Here is a 15717-nt window from a genome sequence, read left to right as displayed (position 1 = left end):
ATAAGTTGTTGGCCCAACGACTTATATATTTCGGAACAGAGGTAATAGTTAGTAATGTACTAGTAGTAGTAGTTATTATTATTGCATGCCCACGTAGACGTGCAGTCCAAAATGTCTCACTGTTTGTGAGTCTGCGTTGGTTGCCATTTGCAGGCAGGACCAGCTAGCTGATTAATACACTCCCACGTACCGCCATACGTTTTCTTGCCTATACACTAACATGGGATGTAGTTGCCGTATTACTTATGTGCATGGATACGTGGGTGATCTGACGGGTGGACCAGTATTGTTAGTTAGCTCCATCTGCCGGCCGGCGAGAGGACCACCGGAGCTGGCTGGAGATCTAGACCAGAAAAGGAGATGCAGATACTGTGCGCGACGGTGGGTGGAGTGGAGTGCCGGGTTACGCTTGCTTGCTTGTTGCTATTTGGCTTGGCAGCTTGGATGGATCACCAGTTTAGTTTGATAATTCCCTCTTGCTGTTTGTTGGTTTGGGCTGGTCCAGTCGGGTACTACTAGTGTGGGTGTGCACTTGCACATGGAGGGAGGGAGGGAGAGGACAAGAGAGGAGAGATGAATGCGCGCGCTAGTTGCGTTGCATGCATGCAACTCAACTGATTGCCTGCCGTTGCATGCGCCGTACGTACCTCACCTCCGGGCTCCGGCCGGTGGTACGTGCTGCTGGTGTTGGTGCTGGTCCAGCCATTTGTTTACATACATTCAATACATCTCCGGGATAAAGGGCACAAATTAACTCGCCATGTTGTCCAAGGCCCCAAGCCAGCGGAGGCCCTGTCTGTACGAGTTTCAAAGATACCCATACGACTGGATCTACTCCTACCATGCATGCATGCCGCAAAGACACGGAATGCAAAATATTTGTCTGGCCTTTGTTTTTTTGCTTGACTCGGTTTTTTACAAATATGGCAGCAGACGTCCTCTTGTTTGGACTGGAAACTTGTAGCGCTGCTCGTGACCCAACTCATGCATGTCATGTGTTATCTCTTAAAAAAGAAAAGAAAAAACTCATGCATGTGTGTTGGCGTTGCGTCGGTCGAAGAAATGTTTCAGGCCTGATCTCGATGGATGAAACCTGGGATACGATCATGCTGTGTACGGTGTAGTACCCGCGTCTGCACTCCATGGAGTAGGTGAGTTCAGTACGCACTGCGGGCCTCGTAAATTGCAATCTTGACTTGCTCAGGCCCATGTTGCGTTGCGTGTGGCGATTTCCGAGGCACATACTAGTACATTTATTTATTTTTCTGAGCGAGGAGAGCTGCGCATACACGCGACGCTCGACACTGCCACAGGACCGACGGACGCCACCGCATTCATATGCACATGCACGGCCGGATATCGTGTACTACTACAGCGGTACAGCCAGCCGCCGCAGCTATTTAAAAAAAAAATGGACTTGTACTCTGGTGCTAGCATAAAACAGAAAACGTACGTGCGTATGGGATGGCTACACTGTAGATCCAGTGTTGCATGGATCTGTTCACTTCATGGGGCAGCCATGGAAGCACATGCATGGCCCCACCCAGATCCAGATTCAACAAAAAAAATGGGAAGCAGAGTACTGTACTACTCCTACCAAAGATTCAGCAGAGAGTGCTGTAACCTTTTTTCCAGGAAAAGAAAGCAGAGAACCGTTGCGGCCTTGAATACCCCTCCCAAGTCCCAACGGTTTGCGGTGTGCACTTTGGTAGCGGCGAAAGCGCTCGAGTGCCCGGTCGGGTGTGTTGTGGGGTGTTGGCCGTCTGACGTGTTGTATATGTTATGGTGCTTTAGGCCTAGTCTTGTTAGGCGCTGTTTAGGTTTTTGCCCGGTTTTCCTTGATAAACTGAGCAACCTCTTTTCATTTCTTCTTTTTTAGCACTCGCCTTATGCGCTGCATTCCTCCTTGGGGTATTACTTGTAATGCCCCTTTCTGATCAATGAATTTGGCAGCTCTCCTGCCAACATTCCAAAAAAAAAAGTCCCAACGACTCCAACGGCTTCTTCTTCCTCCTCTGCCTGCTGCACCACCACGACTGCACTACACTAGTCCATCTCATCCACACTCCACAGTCCCACTCCTCTTTCCGAGAAAATAATAATGGTGGCCAGGCCAAATGGCGTGCAGGAGATGATGCGCCATGGAGCACTCAGCCAGCCAGCAGATTTCAAAACCAAAACTGTACGTTGTTTCCTGGCTGCCACGCCACCCATGCTTTCTTCTCTCGTTTACTCCAAACTTTGGATCCTTCACTCACTATTGCTATCTATCTACTCCCTCCGTTTCAAATACTCCCTCGGTTTCTAAATATTTGTCTTTCTAGACATTTCAAACAGACTATCATATACGGATGTATGTAGACATATTTTAGAGTGTAGATTCACTTAATAAGTAATAAGCACTGACGGCTTCGCACCATCAGATCGATCCCACAGTCCTACTAGTACTGTGTACCACAAAACTTTCTACTGATCCAGGCAGTAATAATAATGAAATGGATGAGGTGCCAGCCAGATTTGCAGAGGCCACGCTGATGCTCCACATGTACCACTAATCTGTTGTTTAGCAACAGCAGCAGCAGGAGTGGGAAGATAAGTTGATAGATGCAGGCATCATCAGGAAGTGAAGACTAGAGACGCAGAGACCTGAATACGCAGCAGCAGCAGCAGCAGCACTGTTTTCTTACCGCCACAAGTACCACCGATCCACGCCATTTATTACGACATGGAAGAGCAGCCAGAGCAAGTTGCGCGACGTACGACAGCGCTCCAACTTGCCCTCGAAACAAGGGCCTGTGCTCTGTGCGCTGTGGAGGCTGGCATGCAGCAGAGGCAGCTTGGTCATTTGGTCAGGATGGCAGGAGGAGGAAGACGATGGCGAGGTTAGGCAGAGGATGCCCCAGGGAACTCACATGCTAAGCCTGAAAAGGATCAACAGCCACACAAACACCCCAGCCTTTTGGCCCTGGCCTTGGCCTTGGCTTTGGCTTGGCCCCCCCTTCTTCCTCCAGGTCCACACTCCACAGTAATAAGTAAACCTCACTGCACAGCAATGGAGATGATGCCATACATGCAGATGCAGTCATGTGGAGATGGATAGATCATGGCCTTCATGAGGCAGCCACTGCCTGCCTGCCATGTGGGCCCTGTTGGCACACCCACATGCACCTACAGTGCTACTACTAGTCCACACATGAATGAGTGACCAGGCACAACACAATCCTAAAACCCAATCACAGCAACACATTGTTTTCAGCTGGCAGCAAGATACTGAGGATATGGGTCAGATTGTATAATATAAGCTGGGACTGCACGAAACAACACACCAGGGATCAAATGCATGTTTGACGCCGTGGTTCCAGCTTCCGTAAAAAAACACCATCCATTGGCAACTTTGGTACTCAACTAAAACTAACTCAAGATCAAGAGATTCCTCTCATCTCATGTGGTTTTATCTTCTGCGAGCCCCCAAATATGCCGATATCGGCGCGGCGGCGATGACGAGGCGCTTGTCTGTCGGGCTCATTAGCCCTAACATGCCAAATGGCCAAGCAGCATTGGCCTTGCTGCTAAGACAGTTACTAGCACATTGTTTTGCTCTAGTGGGGTTTAGCCAGATAGGGCTGGTTGGAAGTAAACAAATGGTGCTCTGAGCAGTTAACATAGGCAAATCACAGTTGACATGGATCCTGACAAAATAAGATTACAGTGCCTTGTGAGCTGTGCTGGGCTGCTTCTTTTGATGACCTGTGGATCAGATCATGGCTTCTAGTGACTTATCCTATTGGACCACACTAAATCAAGCGATATGTTACTGTCTTTTGTACTGCTGTTTGTTTTCTAGTTTGCCTTCTCCATCTTGAATGAGATCATCATTCTAATTCAAGTAACACCAACAGCTTACTACAGGAGTACAAAATTAATTACTGACTTGTGTCGTATTAATGAAGAAAAGATGATGATAACCTTCAACACTGACATGGTTTATCTGTCAAAACGGTAAACAATCAGCTAATTACAGCATCACCCCTATATCAGAAAAGGAGAGGGCAAATCAGGAAAAGGCACACATTTGGCATCACATTTTCTGCGGTAACACGATAAATAGAGCAGTGTTACAGCAGCAAGTATCATCACGCGAACAGAAACACTACGAGTTGGGGAGAGGCAAAATCAATAGTTAGGGGTGGAGGTACCTCACTAGGTGCTGTTAGTCAAATCTACAAGGGCCTCCTCAAGCAGGTCCTCCAAAACCACCGTGCAAACCATGGCGCAGACCTCAAACGTCTCCAGCCGTGTCGTGTCGGCGGTGGCGGTCTCCACCACCTCCCTCTTGAGGATCATCTCCAGCAGAAGGTTCCTCTCAATGACTTCGCCGGGCGGATACTTGTCGAGTATCGACCAGTTCCTTATGACCCGCCAAATTTCATCGGCGGCGGAGTTACAGGAGGAATCATCATCTTGATCTTTTCGTTGCGAACAACATGTCCGACCCCATGGGTATGCAGACAGTTCTGCTGTCCAAGTGAGCTCCGTGAGCGCCACGTTGACAGCATCGAAGAGAAGCCTCTCCTTCGACCGCCTTTCCCTCGACTTGATCTCCACTGCTTGGTGATCCGACAACTTCTCAAGCAACTTCAGGTCCAGAGGGCTGGCTAATACGCAATTTTTTCTATCCATGCCAGCTGAGGAGACTATCTTCTGGATAATCGTCAACGAGTCTTGATCGTCATCAGCCTTGGAGAAAAGCCTTGCTAGTCTCAAAGAATTTGGCGACATGACTTCCGATGGGGGCTCTTCCCATGACAAGGATCTTGAAAATGATCCGATAAGTGGAGACCTGGACACGATTTCTGCAGAGACACAATGAATGCCATTACACAAATGATACTCTTTCAGTTAATAGTTTGATGAGACTGGTTAACAGCTTACGTGGGGATGCAGTGATGAAATTTTCAGTTGAGTAGAGTAGCCTCCTATTATTATCACAGAGAAACGGTCCATCCGGGTCCAATACAGACACAGGGCTTGGTTGGTCTTGAGACTCGCCAAAGAATCCTGGGACACCAAGACTTGGCAAAGGAGAAGCACCCTAACAGAACAGAGCAAAACTTTAGTAATTTAACTTGACTAGAGAAGTATGAATAACACCCGCAAAAAAAAAAAAAAAACCTGCAATAAGAAATCTACAGGTCTGAAAAAAGATAAGGTACGACAATAGCTGTAATAAGATAACTTTTTGGGAATTTACCTTGGCAGGGATGCTGGCCACATTATTAGTGTGACAAGAACTAGCCACGTGTCTTTGCACAGCATTCTCATCATCATCAAGCAAAGTAAGTCTCTGTGGATTGTCCAGTGTAAAATAGCTAGATGCTTCACTGCCATCACCAATAGTCACAGCACTTCCATTCTTGAGTGGATTATTAGCAGATGAAACTCCAGGTGGACCTAACTTCTCCCGAGCTGATTTCTTGTTTTTAGAGAACAGGCTGGAAACTCTTTCCCTAAATGATGATGACTTCCTACTTTTTTCATTGTCAGCTTCCTGAGAACCAACTGCAACCCTGTTCGACTCCCTGCCTCCATAAGATAAAGAAACTGGAAGAGACCGAGACCTTGGCAAACATGAGAAAGGATCTGCGGTATCCAGCTCAGGCGATCTGCTCTCTAATGTTATTCCCCCACACTCCTCCTGATCTTTTTTCCCTTCAGGGATTGTGAGCATCTCACCTAGCGTGCCCACACTTCTACGTGCTCCCCTTTCTTCCTCGCCACTAACAGTTGACGATACCACCGACCATCTCTCCAAGATCCGCCTTTTGGCTTCCTTAACCACCGACGGTTCACGTCGATTGGATGCCTGACTGGAGCATGATGCAGAATAAGGGCTGTCACTCCTGCTCAGGAAATCCCAGGAACGGCCGGAAGTGGGAGTACCAAACTCCAGATCCTCACTTATTTCACCGGACACTTCTTTAGCGGTTTCAACCTCTGACTTACTAAAGGAGCTATTTTCATTGTAAGTATCATGGTATTCATAAGAGAGCGAACTATCTTCATCCTGGCTATCTTTTAAGCGCATCCTCATCTGCCAGGTGATCTCCTTGGCCAGCCTTCTCGAGGATACTGTTTCATCAACTGCCATCACACTATCGTCTTCACTATCTGCCTCTGTTGATGATTCTAACGAGGACACTGGGATCGTATCTTCATGAGACTTTCGAAGCCCTGGCTTTAGTACCACAATTCTTGTTGGTTCGGACAAAGTTGAATTTGTCGGGTTAACATTTAAGCTCTGGTGGCGCCAGCATCTGTTGCCTTCAGCTTCATTTCCCTCTGAATATAGCTGCCTCCCGGCATGAATGTTGCCCTTTCTCTTCACTGATTCTGATGGCTTCAGTATGGTTATCTGCTTTATTTCTGAAGGTGGTGCAACAGGTTCGAACCCATAATGGTTGTTTGATAACAGCGGAGTTGGCTCATCAAGGAACTTCAGGAACAAGTCTTTATTTGAGCTCAGAAACTGCAGCGCTTCTTGGAACTCCTTTGAATGGAGAAGCTTCTCGTCCGTAGCCAGACGTTTTGCTTCAGCAAACTTCTCGCGGACAAGGGACATTCTCCTCTCGCAAGAAGGATCCTTTCCTTGGTGTCTGTTCTTGCTGCTATCGATCTTCGAAGGCTGATCACGTAAACTGCTCCATGTCTCCTCATGCCGTGTTCCTGCCTTCTGGTTCTGGTGGCATTTGCTTTCCTTCTTTGGCTTGACATTTCGGCCGTCGTCTTCCATACTGAACCTTCTTCCTGATGCCAAATCAGACTGGCGGACGGCTGGAGCGTCGTTTAGACCCATCAATCTGGCAACAACATTGAGAGGCTCGTCGTCGGGCACCCCTTCTCTCCACATGTCCTGCTCCATGAGCATCTTGACGGGCGACACGCCAGATCTGTTGGTGGGTGAGTTTGATCTTTTCGTTGGAGAGCTCCTTCTTTGCTGACTGTCTCTCTGCAGTAAAAAAAGAGAACAGATATCAGAAACTTATTTATACAGTTAAAAACAGAAGGAGCATGAAGCATTGGCATTATCACATACATGTTTATCTTCCATCTGAGCCGGAAACTGATTACTCGCCATCTTGAAACTGCCGCTCCGGTCCTTGCCAGCCGGAGAAACTGCAAAGCACACGGGTAAGCCGCATCAGAGATCGTCTGAGGAGAATGCCGCACAGCAGAAAGCAGAAAGAACAGCACAAATTGTAGTACAGGGGAAGGGCAAGCAGCGGCATACCGTCTCGGTGCGCCTTGTCGGTGAGCATCTTGGTGGCGACGACGCCGTTGCTGAGGTCGAACATGTTGATGACCCTGCCGAGGCAGCCGGGGAAGGGCGCCAGCACCTGCAGGTCCTGCTTCTTCTTCTGCTTCCTATCCTGAGCCCCTTTCATCTGCACGGAGGACGCATTTAACAACCGCGGCCTTCAATACAGGAGCTGGTAGGTAGGAGGATAGGTACACACAAGGAAATATATTTTTCAAAATCTGAAGCAGGGCACTGATGAACAGCAGCCGGCTTCGGTTTGGAAATACAAAATGTTTTGAATCGTGTGTGTATAGGTGATGGGGGTAGGGAGAGCAGCAGACGGGACAAGCTCCCAAGAACGGAACAAAAAGCGGTTTGGCGTCGACGACGAGGAGGGAGGGGGATGGTGGTGGTGGTGGTCACTCACGTGAGGCGCGCTCCCCCACCTCGGAGCCACTGGAGCTCATCATGGCGATTTCGCAGCCGGAAAAGCTCGGGCGCGGAAAAGGAGACGGGGATGGGGGCGCGAATGTGCGCGCACAGCGGCTTTTCTTGTCGTCCTGCCCCGCTCTGGCGAGGGGAGAAAATCTTATCTCGGCCGGCTCCGGTGATCTCCCACCCAATGCGGCGACGGGCCCTCGCGGGTGCCGGAAGCAACCGCACGCCGCGAAAGGCGGGCGATTCCCTGCCCGGAACGGGGGCGCGATCGAATCCGCGCGAAAGGGATGGCGGCGTGGGCGGCAAAGGCCGCGTGAAGCTGCGGCGGCAACTGCGAGAGCGACGGCGGCGCCCGGATCGATGGGGAAAGTCGAGCCCCCAGCCCAAAGCGACCGCGAGGCGAATCACCGGCGGTACGGCGGTGAAAGATGGATAAAAATAAAGTGATGGGATCAGATATACTACAAGGCTAAAAATAGTGGATTGATTAGTTAAAAGGGGCGGCGGGAATCTCGTGATTGGGAACCTGGTCGGCGAGGAACGGCCAAGGAGAAGCGCCGCCGGGCCGGCGCCGCGGTGGCCTGCGGGAACGCGCAAGGGCTCTCCACTTCCTCCTCCTCTGGTTTTATTATTATTACTGGTGGTATTATTATTCTCTGGCCCGTGCACGCCGGGAGGAAGAGGACGCGGGAGGTGAGGTCGTGCTCGGGGTCGGCAATGGCGACGGGCCCCATGGATCGGCGGGACGGGGTAAGATAGGGGGAAGACGGAGGTTATGGCAATTAGGATAGCATTCATTCATGGATTGCTGGCTACGGGCGGCAGGACGGAGGACGTCGCACGGGCCGCGCGGCGTGAATGTTTCTTGACTTTTTTGGATGGATTTACGGAAAGGAGATGGGTACTCCACATGGAGAGAGAGATTGATCGAGGGGAGGGAGGCTCGGCCTGGAAAGGCGCCGCTTTTGGGGAAGAGGAAAGCGACGGGGGCGGAATGAGAAGGGACGAACGGTCACCTCGCCGACCCCCCCGAAACGGCAAAGTGAAGCACCCGCCCGCCCGGAGAGAATAAGGAGGCGGCGAGGGGAGGAAACCGTGGACGTACCTGCGGTGCGGCGCCGCCGGACGCCGGTGGACGGACCGCCTGTCAGACGCTGCCGGGGTCGCGGATCTCCCCGCCGGCGCCGGCCCTCACGCCACCGCGGCGGCTCGGCCGGCGGGAGCGGCGGTGCGGGGCCGGCTGCCGGATGGTGTCAGGCCGGCGATCCGTGGCCGGGCGTGCCAAGGGTGAGAGGCGCCAGAGAGATGCGAAGGCCCCCTCAGGAACGGAGAGACCGTAGCCGGCAGAGCAGCCGCGCAACACCGCCGCCGCCGCGTCCAGGAGGCCCGGCCAGGGAAGCAGCAGGAGCACCGATCGCGCGGGGCGAGGCGACTCAGGCGAGCGTGCTGGGGGAGAAGAGCGGAGGTGCCGTGCCTGTAGCAGCTAGGAGCGTTGCAGTGGAACACCTGGCAATGGCCGGCCGCAATGGCGCTGAGGGAGGGAGCTGGAGCTGGAGCGGGGGTTGGAGAGAAGAGAGGGGAGTGGCGCAGAGCACGTGAAGGCTCATTAATGGGCCGCGGCGCCCGCGTTCCGTTCCAGCCTACCGCACCGGTAATCCACTGACTGGCCGGCTCGGCCGGCCGCGATTAGCAATACCGCTCACACTCCACTCGACCGGTTGCGTTTGCTTGTCAAATCCGTCAGTCTCGCTCACGCCACACGTGCCTCGCATCAGCTCTTCACTTTCTCCTCTCCTCCTTGGCTTTATTTATTTAATTAATCACTTGAGCTGGGGAGCTGAGCCACGGCGGATGGACGGATGGATGTCTGCGTTTCCTCAGCCCGTGTGGCCGCCGTGTGTCCATGCATGTGCGTCTCTCTTGGACGGTGACCGGCTGAATCGGGACGGAGGGGGCGAGGGAGGGAGCATCTTCCTTGTTTATCTACTCTACTCTCGTTAACCTAACTGCAACCTACTGCTCCTACCATATCAATCAATGCCGTTAAATCCTCTCCTCGCACGCACCAGAAGACCTGCTTGCTCCCCCTGCATTCGCTCCGTCAGGTAGAAAATGGAACTGACGTGCTCCTGGCTGCAGCATAAGATTATTATAGAAAGGAACAACGACTTCCCCTCAAAAAAGAAGAAGAAAGGAACAACGACCGTAGGGGCCGGGTGGGCGGTTGCAGCTGCTCGCTTGGTGGCTGGCATGAGAGGTACGTGCATGTGGCCTAACAGTAACCTCAGCCCCGGCCCGTACGTACACCAAGCAGCTCACCGATGGCCCCTCGTCCTGTCCCCTGCGTTCCACCGCCCAAGCGAAACACCACGAGACTCATTCATGTGGGCGGGCGGCTCATCTCGTTGGAGCTGCGTCGCGCCCTCGTCTCGCCCCCAGTGCCCGACACGTATGCCTCGTCCGGCCCGGCCACCCGGCGTCACCTGTCCGACAAGCACAGGACGGGACGCGAGCCATGCCAATCACCCGGATTCAGATTCTCTCCTCCAGTCCACTCGACGAAACAGTTTTCACATCATCCATCCATTCTCCTCGCCCCACTAGCTGGCCACGCCTTTCTGGCTTCGGCAGTCGTGTCCGTGTGTTCGGCATCGGCATCGGACGGACCCCGTTGGTTGCCCACTGCTGCACACGCCTCGCCACCATCATCCAACCCTCCCTCGCCGTACGAGTACGACTACGCACGACCGCAAGAATGATCGCCCTCGGGTCGATCGGGGGTCTAGATCCCCCGATGTCTCTGCCGGGGTTACTGCCGCCATACCTCGTGCGCACCGTGCCTGCAAAACCCGACAGTAAAGCGAATGGCGATGGCAAATCTTCTTTTTCCTCGAAAGGCTGGCAAAATAGTGGGAGCAAAGGGCAGTCTAATTCACTGTTTAATTTTCACCAGCAAAAAAAAGTATGGTACTTTTTCCCAACAATAAATAGTGGTGTATCATTTCATTTTTTTGCGAGCAAAAGAAAATGATGTATCTGTCGAGGTTTTTCACGCTATAGCAAAAGTCGGCGACAAACCTAGAGTTCTTTTTTCTTCACCAAAGAACACAATGTCAGGGCAAACACCGTGGTCTTCCTTTCCTTTGCCGACCACTCAGGTCCGGCCTAGGGGGTGCTAACCACATAGGCCCCTTCATGCCCCTGGCCGAGGACCGTGGATCATCAACGAGTGGGGCAGAACTGTCATGCCCCTGGGCATGCTCCAGATGAAATCCTCCAAAGACTCTTGCCATACACTCCAAGATGCATTTGAATTATCGGCATGTTTATCACTATATGTAACCGACCTCTCATGTAAACCCTAGGTACCCTCCGTCCCTATATAAGCCGGGTGGTTTTAGCTCATAGGATAGAGAATCATTCATTCACATGCGATGTCGAGGTAGATCATCCTGTATGTACTCCATCAAAATAAATACAACAAAAGCAAGACGTAGGGTTCTACCTCTTTGAGAGGACCCGAACCTAGGTAAATATCGTGTCTGTTGTTCGTCCAAGATCACCAGCTCGGGACCCCTACCCGAGATCTGCCGGATTTAGCCCCGAAGGGGGGGGGGTGGTGGTATCTAATGCCTTTTGCTCTGATTTTGTTGATAAAGTTTGCTCTAGTCCTATATCGACTTCACTAGGGAGCTCTGTTTGCCTTCGTAGTGTCGATGAGATGGCAACACCGACACCCCATCGAGTTTTTTTACTCTCCGACTTCGACAATGCATGCTCCGACATTTCCGCAAAGCCCCGAGAGACCATGCATAGGAGTAGGCGGAAGGGTGGTGACCTGGAACGAGGTGCCCTAGAGTGGGATTTAAAACACGCAGATCTTTTTTCTTCTTGACAGCGTCTGCCGAGGGTGACGAATCCTACAAAGTTGTCTCCATGCTGACGTTCCACATCAACAGTTGCTCCTTCCTTGACGGACATGCTATTTTTCAGCTGACAAAAGTATCATGGCTACGGTGCTCCCTCTGCTCTTTGGTCAGCAACAGCGTGACTTCTTCCTCTTCGGCGGACGCTTTGACGGCAGTGAAGGCCATTGACTGACGTTGCAGGCTAAGGTGCAAGGACCTTGAAGGTCTTATTTCTTATTTTCTTTCTTTTGAGTCCTTTGTGAAATTTTTCTAGGACATTTTTGTGTCTTTCAATGAGTTTTGCGTTTGCGTGTGGTATATAATCTTACAAATTAACATGCTTTTTCCTCCTAAAAGGCATACTTTTTTTAGAGAAACAGATTAACATGAATGTGCAAACGGGTGAACGTTAAACGGTGTAATCGAGATGATGTGGTTTACACACATGTTGTTGTTAGACACAATGCTTTTGAAAATGATGCATATGAGACACACACACATGGTTGTCCCGGTGCGCCATCGTCAATTGTGTCTCTTTGTCATTACCAACTATTTTGATGTCAACTACATCTCTTTCAACTATGTTAACGTCAACTGCATTGCTATCAAAGTTTACGAAATTCTCAATTAGCAACATTTACCCTAGAATCATGGAACAAAAAGATGAAGGCGAGAGCAGTACCTCTTTGTGAAAAAAATGGTACCGGGGTTTCTCGAAATAAGGGATTTATAAGCGAAAGAAGCGACATAAGTTGGTGCCCAGGGCCCCCCATGCGGCCTCCCCACGCGGGTGGACCCCTAGCTGCTTGGCATGGCCGCTTGGGGACTAGGGTGACCCCCTGTCGCCTCCCGACACTTTATGGAATCCTCCTGACTTCGAAAAAGTTATAAAAACATCCCCAAGGATTTTCGAGCTATGGAAATATGGATTTTCTAGAAAATCAGAAACATACAGAAAACAACAACTAACTCTAGGCATTGAATTAATAGGTTAGTCCGGGAAAAATAATAAAATTGTCATAAAAAGTATTCAAAAGTGATATTATAATAGCATAAAACAATTAAAAATATAGATGGTTTGAGACGTATCACGAAGCCGTAGCGTCGCGCCCCCATCGGGAGGCAAGAAATGCCTATCTGAGGTGGAGGTGCATCGGTAGTGACATCGTCAAGACCCAGGTGGCGCCAGCCTGGGTCCTTGCGGACGCTAAGCTCACAGAGGCTCGGGCCCTCCATCGGTCCACAACCACCGAGCAGTGCGATGCCCACCGCCCCCCACCGGCTCAACACCCAGCTCCTCCAAGTCGGACTGGCCGAGTCCGTGCGCACAGTCTGCCTCCAAGCCAAGGACCCAGGCGCAAGGCGGAGGACGCGTCCGAGCATCTGCATTGCAACTTGCGATCGCGCCAAAACGGACAGGGAAGGATGTCGCGACACCTTACGGGCCTTTTGCCACTAGTGCGACGAGGAGGAGGAGGGCAGGGCAGCGGCGACAACGACTGCGCGGACGGCGACGTAGGCCTAGCTGGGTTTAGTTTAAGTTTATGTGAAACTTCTAAATTTTCATCTTTTTTCTCTTGTAATATATCAAACTTACCTACTTCGTGTTCAATCATTTTGAGACCCACGGACACTTGATGATCACGGTTGGATGGCCGGCATCCGGCTGGATTCGGGCGAAAATTTGAACATGCGCGTTGGAGATACCCCTAAGACAAAGTGTGGTTGAGACGAAGCACTTGAGACACGCACGCAGTTTGTCATGATGCGCCATGATCAGCTGTGTCTCTTTGTCGTTGTCAACTATTTTGATGTCAACTAGTACTATTACATCGCTTTCAACTGTGTTAGTGTACAACTTCATCGCTATCAAAGTTTACTAAATCCTCCCTTAGCAACGTTTACTCCAGAATCGTGGAAATGATAAGATGAAGATGGAGGCGAGGACAGTACCTCTTGCATTCTTGCACGCCTTTGTTAATTACGTACGTGCACCACGGAACATGACGCCGAGCCGAAAGCCAATCACTGGGATGTATTCGGATTCCCCCTCACTCACAAAGTTTGGGTTAGGCTACACGTCAGTGTACTGTTATCTAAATTTGGATTACTCGATCATTTTTGAACGCTCGATACACCTCCAACGGTGCCTGGCCTTTCTTCTTCCTCTTTTTCTCCTTCTTCTCCAGACCGTTGTCCGGGCTGTCGGCCAAACCGCCTGCGACCACCACCCGTGACCGGCGACACTCCTGCGCAGCCTCGCCTCCCGCCTTCCCCGGAACCGCCCCCCGCTGCCGGTTTAGCCGCCGCCCCGGCCATCCCTCTAAACCCCGCCTGCGTTTGTGTTTTTTCTCCGGCCAAGTGCACCACCGCCGTCCACCCCCGTCCCCACCCTAAACCCTAAGTTAGATAATGGGGTAGCCCTCAGGCGAGCCCCTTCCTTCACCTTCCTTCCTCCCGGCTCACTCTCAAAAATCCACTGACTCTAATTTGAAATTCAGTCAATTGTCATTTAGCTAAACTGACAAAGTTTTCACCTCAGCTGCCAACCGTGTGTATATGCACTCTGCCTGCATCGAAGTGCTCCTCATCCGTTGGCCACTGGCAGACGCACCACCATTGATCATCGAAACCTGGCATTGCCATGCCATACGTACGCACGCACGGCGGCACACATGATCGCCCACCCTGGGGGGTGGATTAGGAGAGGACTACTGCCGTTTCTGTGTGCCGGTGTATCATTATTACCGCCATGTCACGTGCCAAACTGAGTTCTGGTGGGATCAGTACTTGGCATCTTTTCTCGCCGTAAAAAGAAACTCAACACCTTTCGAAAGGAACAAAGAGACAGAAGCAAGTGTGGTTGTCTTTCTTGCGTTTTCACACAGCGCGTAGCAAACGTCGCTAGTGACTGGCTTGGCAGTCAACTTGTCAACGGGATCTTTTACTTCCTCCATTGTTTTTCAACGAGGGCAGTGGTCAGCAGATACTGCCTCGATGAACCCTGCACGAGCACATGCAAAGATGCATGAAGGCCGAGGGCATGAACACGGGCGGCACTGTAGCCTCACGGCATGCATCAAGTACGGCCAGAGCAACCACTCGACAAGTTGGAAACTTCAAAAAATACATGTAGCAGTGCGCACCAAACTTGCTATGTTTTAATTTGTTATTAATCACGATCTGATTTGTTACGGACGTTCAGACCGTTTCGCGGACCGATATAGGTCCCGTTAAATTGTAAAAGTGAACAAATGTCCGACCGGACATATACCGGAGCTAAGGATGGCAATTTTATCCACGGGTATGGGTACCCGCGGATACAGTACCCGCATGGGTAGGGTATGGGCATAAATTTATACCCACAGGTAGTAGCCATACCTTACCCATTAAGTTATGGGTAGGGCACGGGTATAGCCTTTTACTCATGAATATACCCATATGTAGCAGTGCGCACCAAATTTGCTATGTTTTAAATTGTTATTAATCACAATCTAATTTGCTACGGGCATTCGAACCGCTTCGCGGACCGACACATGTCCCCATTAAATTACAAAAGTAAATAAAAATGTGTCCGGCAGGACATATACTTGAGCTTTACGGGTCAATCCACTACGCTGAAACTAACGATCATGTGCTAACGTGTACACGTTCACCCGGTAAGAGTTTAGTAGTTGACATGATGCAGACACAAGCTGCAGTTGACACATGGTAAGATTGTGACCTTGGACACGCATGCATGGAGTTGTCACGATGCATCTTTTATCAGCTAGTAGTTCATTTTTATCGATCTCGATGTTAAGTACATCAGTATCGACCTTCACTCAACGCTCACAGAGCAACGTTCAGTCCGGAATTTCGGAAGGAAAATGGTGGTGAGAAGAGTACCCACACACCTCCATGCAGGCAACACCCCGATGAGCCGCCGGACAAGTTGAAAGCGTCACACCGTGCACGTACACAAACTTATTGTTTTTTCATCGATTGTTTAGATCATTAGTCTAAATGATCTTATATTTCAGCCGGGCATCCTAAACCCTTCTCAAACGCCCGGTCGGCTTATCCGGACTGACC

General features: G+C 50.8%; 1 protein-coding gene across 4 annotated transcripts; it reads right to left on the bottom strand.

The window, feature by feature from the left end:
• Nucleotides 1-3912: 3912 nt before the first annotated feature.
• LOC109760752 (uncharacterized) lies at nucleotides 3913-9348 on the bottom strand. Of its 4 annotated transcripts, none has more exons than XM_020319557.4 (6): nucleotides 8841-9348; nucleotides 7289-7442; nucleotides 7094-7173; nucleotides 5252-7006; nucleotides 4933-5092; nucleotides 3913-4853 (listed from the first exon to the last, which is right to left on the bottom strand). In XM_020319557.4, the coding sequence occupies exons 2-6, from the start codon at nucleotides 7440-7442 to the stop codon at nucleotides 4201-4203; spliced, it is 2802 nt and encodes a 933-aa protein (XP_020175146.1). In that variant the 5' UTR covers nucleotides 8841-9348; the 3' UTR covers nucleotides 3913-4200. The 4 variants fall into 4 exon arrangements, with proteins under 4 accessions (XP_020175146.1, XP_020175149.1, XP_020175148.1 ...); XM_020319560.4 differs by lacking the exon at nucleotides 8841-9348 and adding an exon at nucleotides 8262-8746; XM_020319559.4 differs by lacking the exon at nucleotides 8841-9348 and adding an exon at nucleotides 7725-8193.
• Nucleotides 9349-15717: the final 6369 nt, after the last annotated feature.

Source organism: Aegilops tauschii, chromosome 6 (assembly GCF_002575655.3).
Source record: "Aegilops tauschii subsp. strangulata cultivar AL8/78 chromosome 6, Aet v6.0, whole genome shotgun sequence".
NCBI lineage: Eukaryota > Viridiplantae > Streptophyta > Magnoliopsida > Poales > Poaceae > Aegilops > Aegilops tauschii.
Note: the sequence above shows the minus strand (reverse complement) of the source record. Positions and strands in the feature narration are given on the sequence as shown.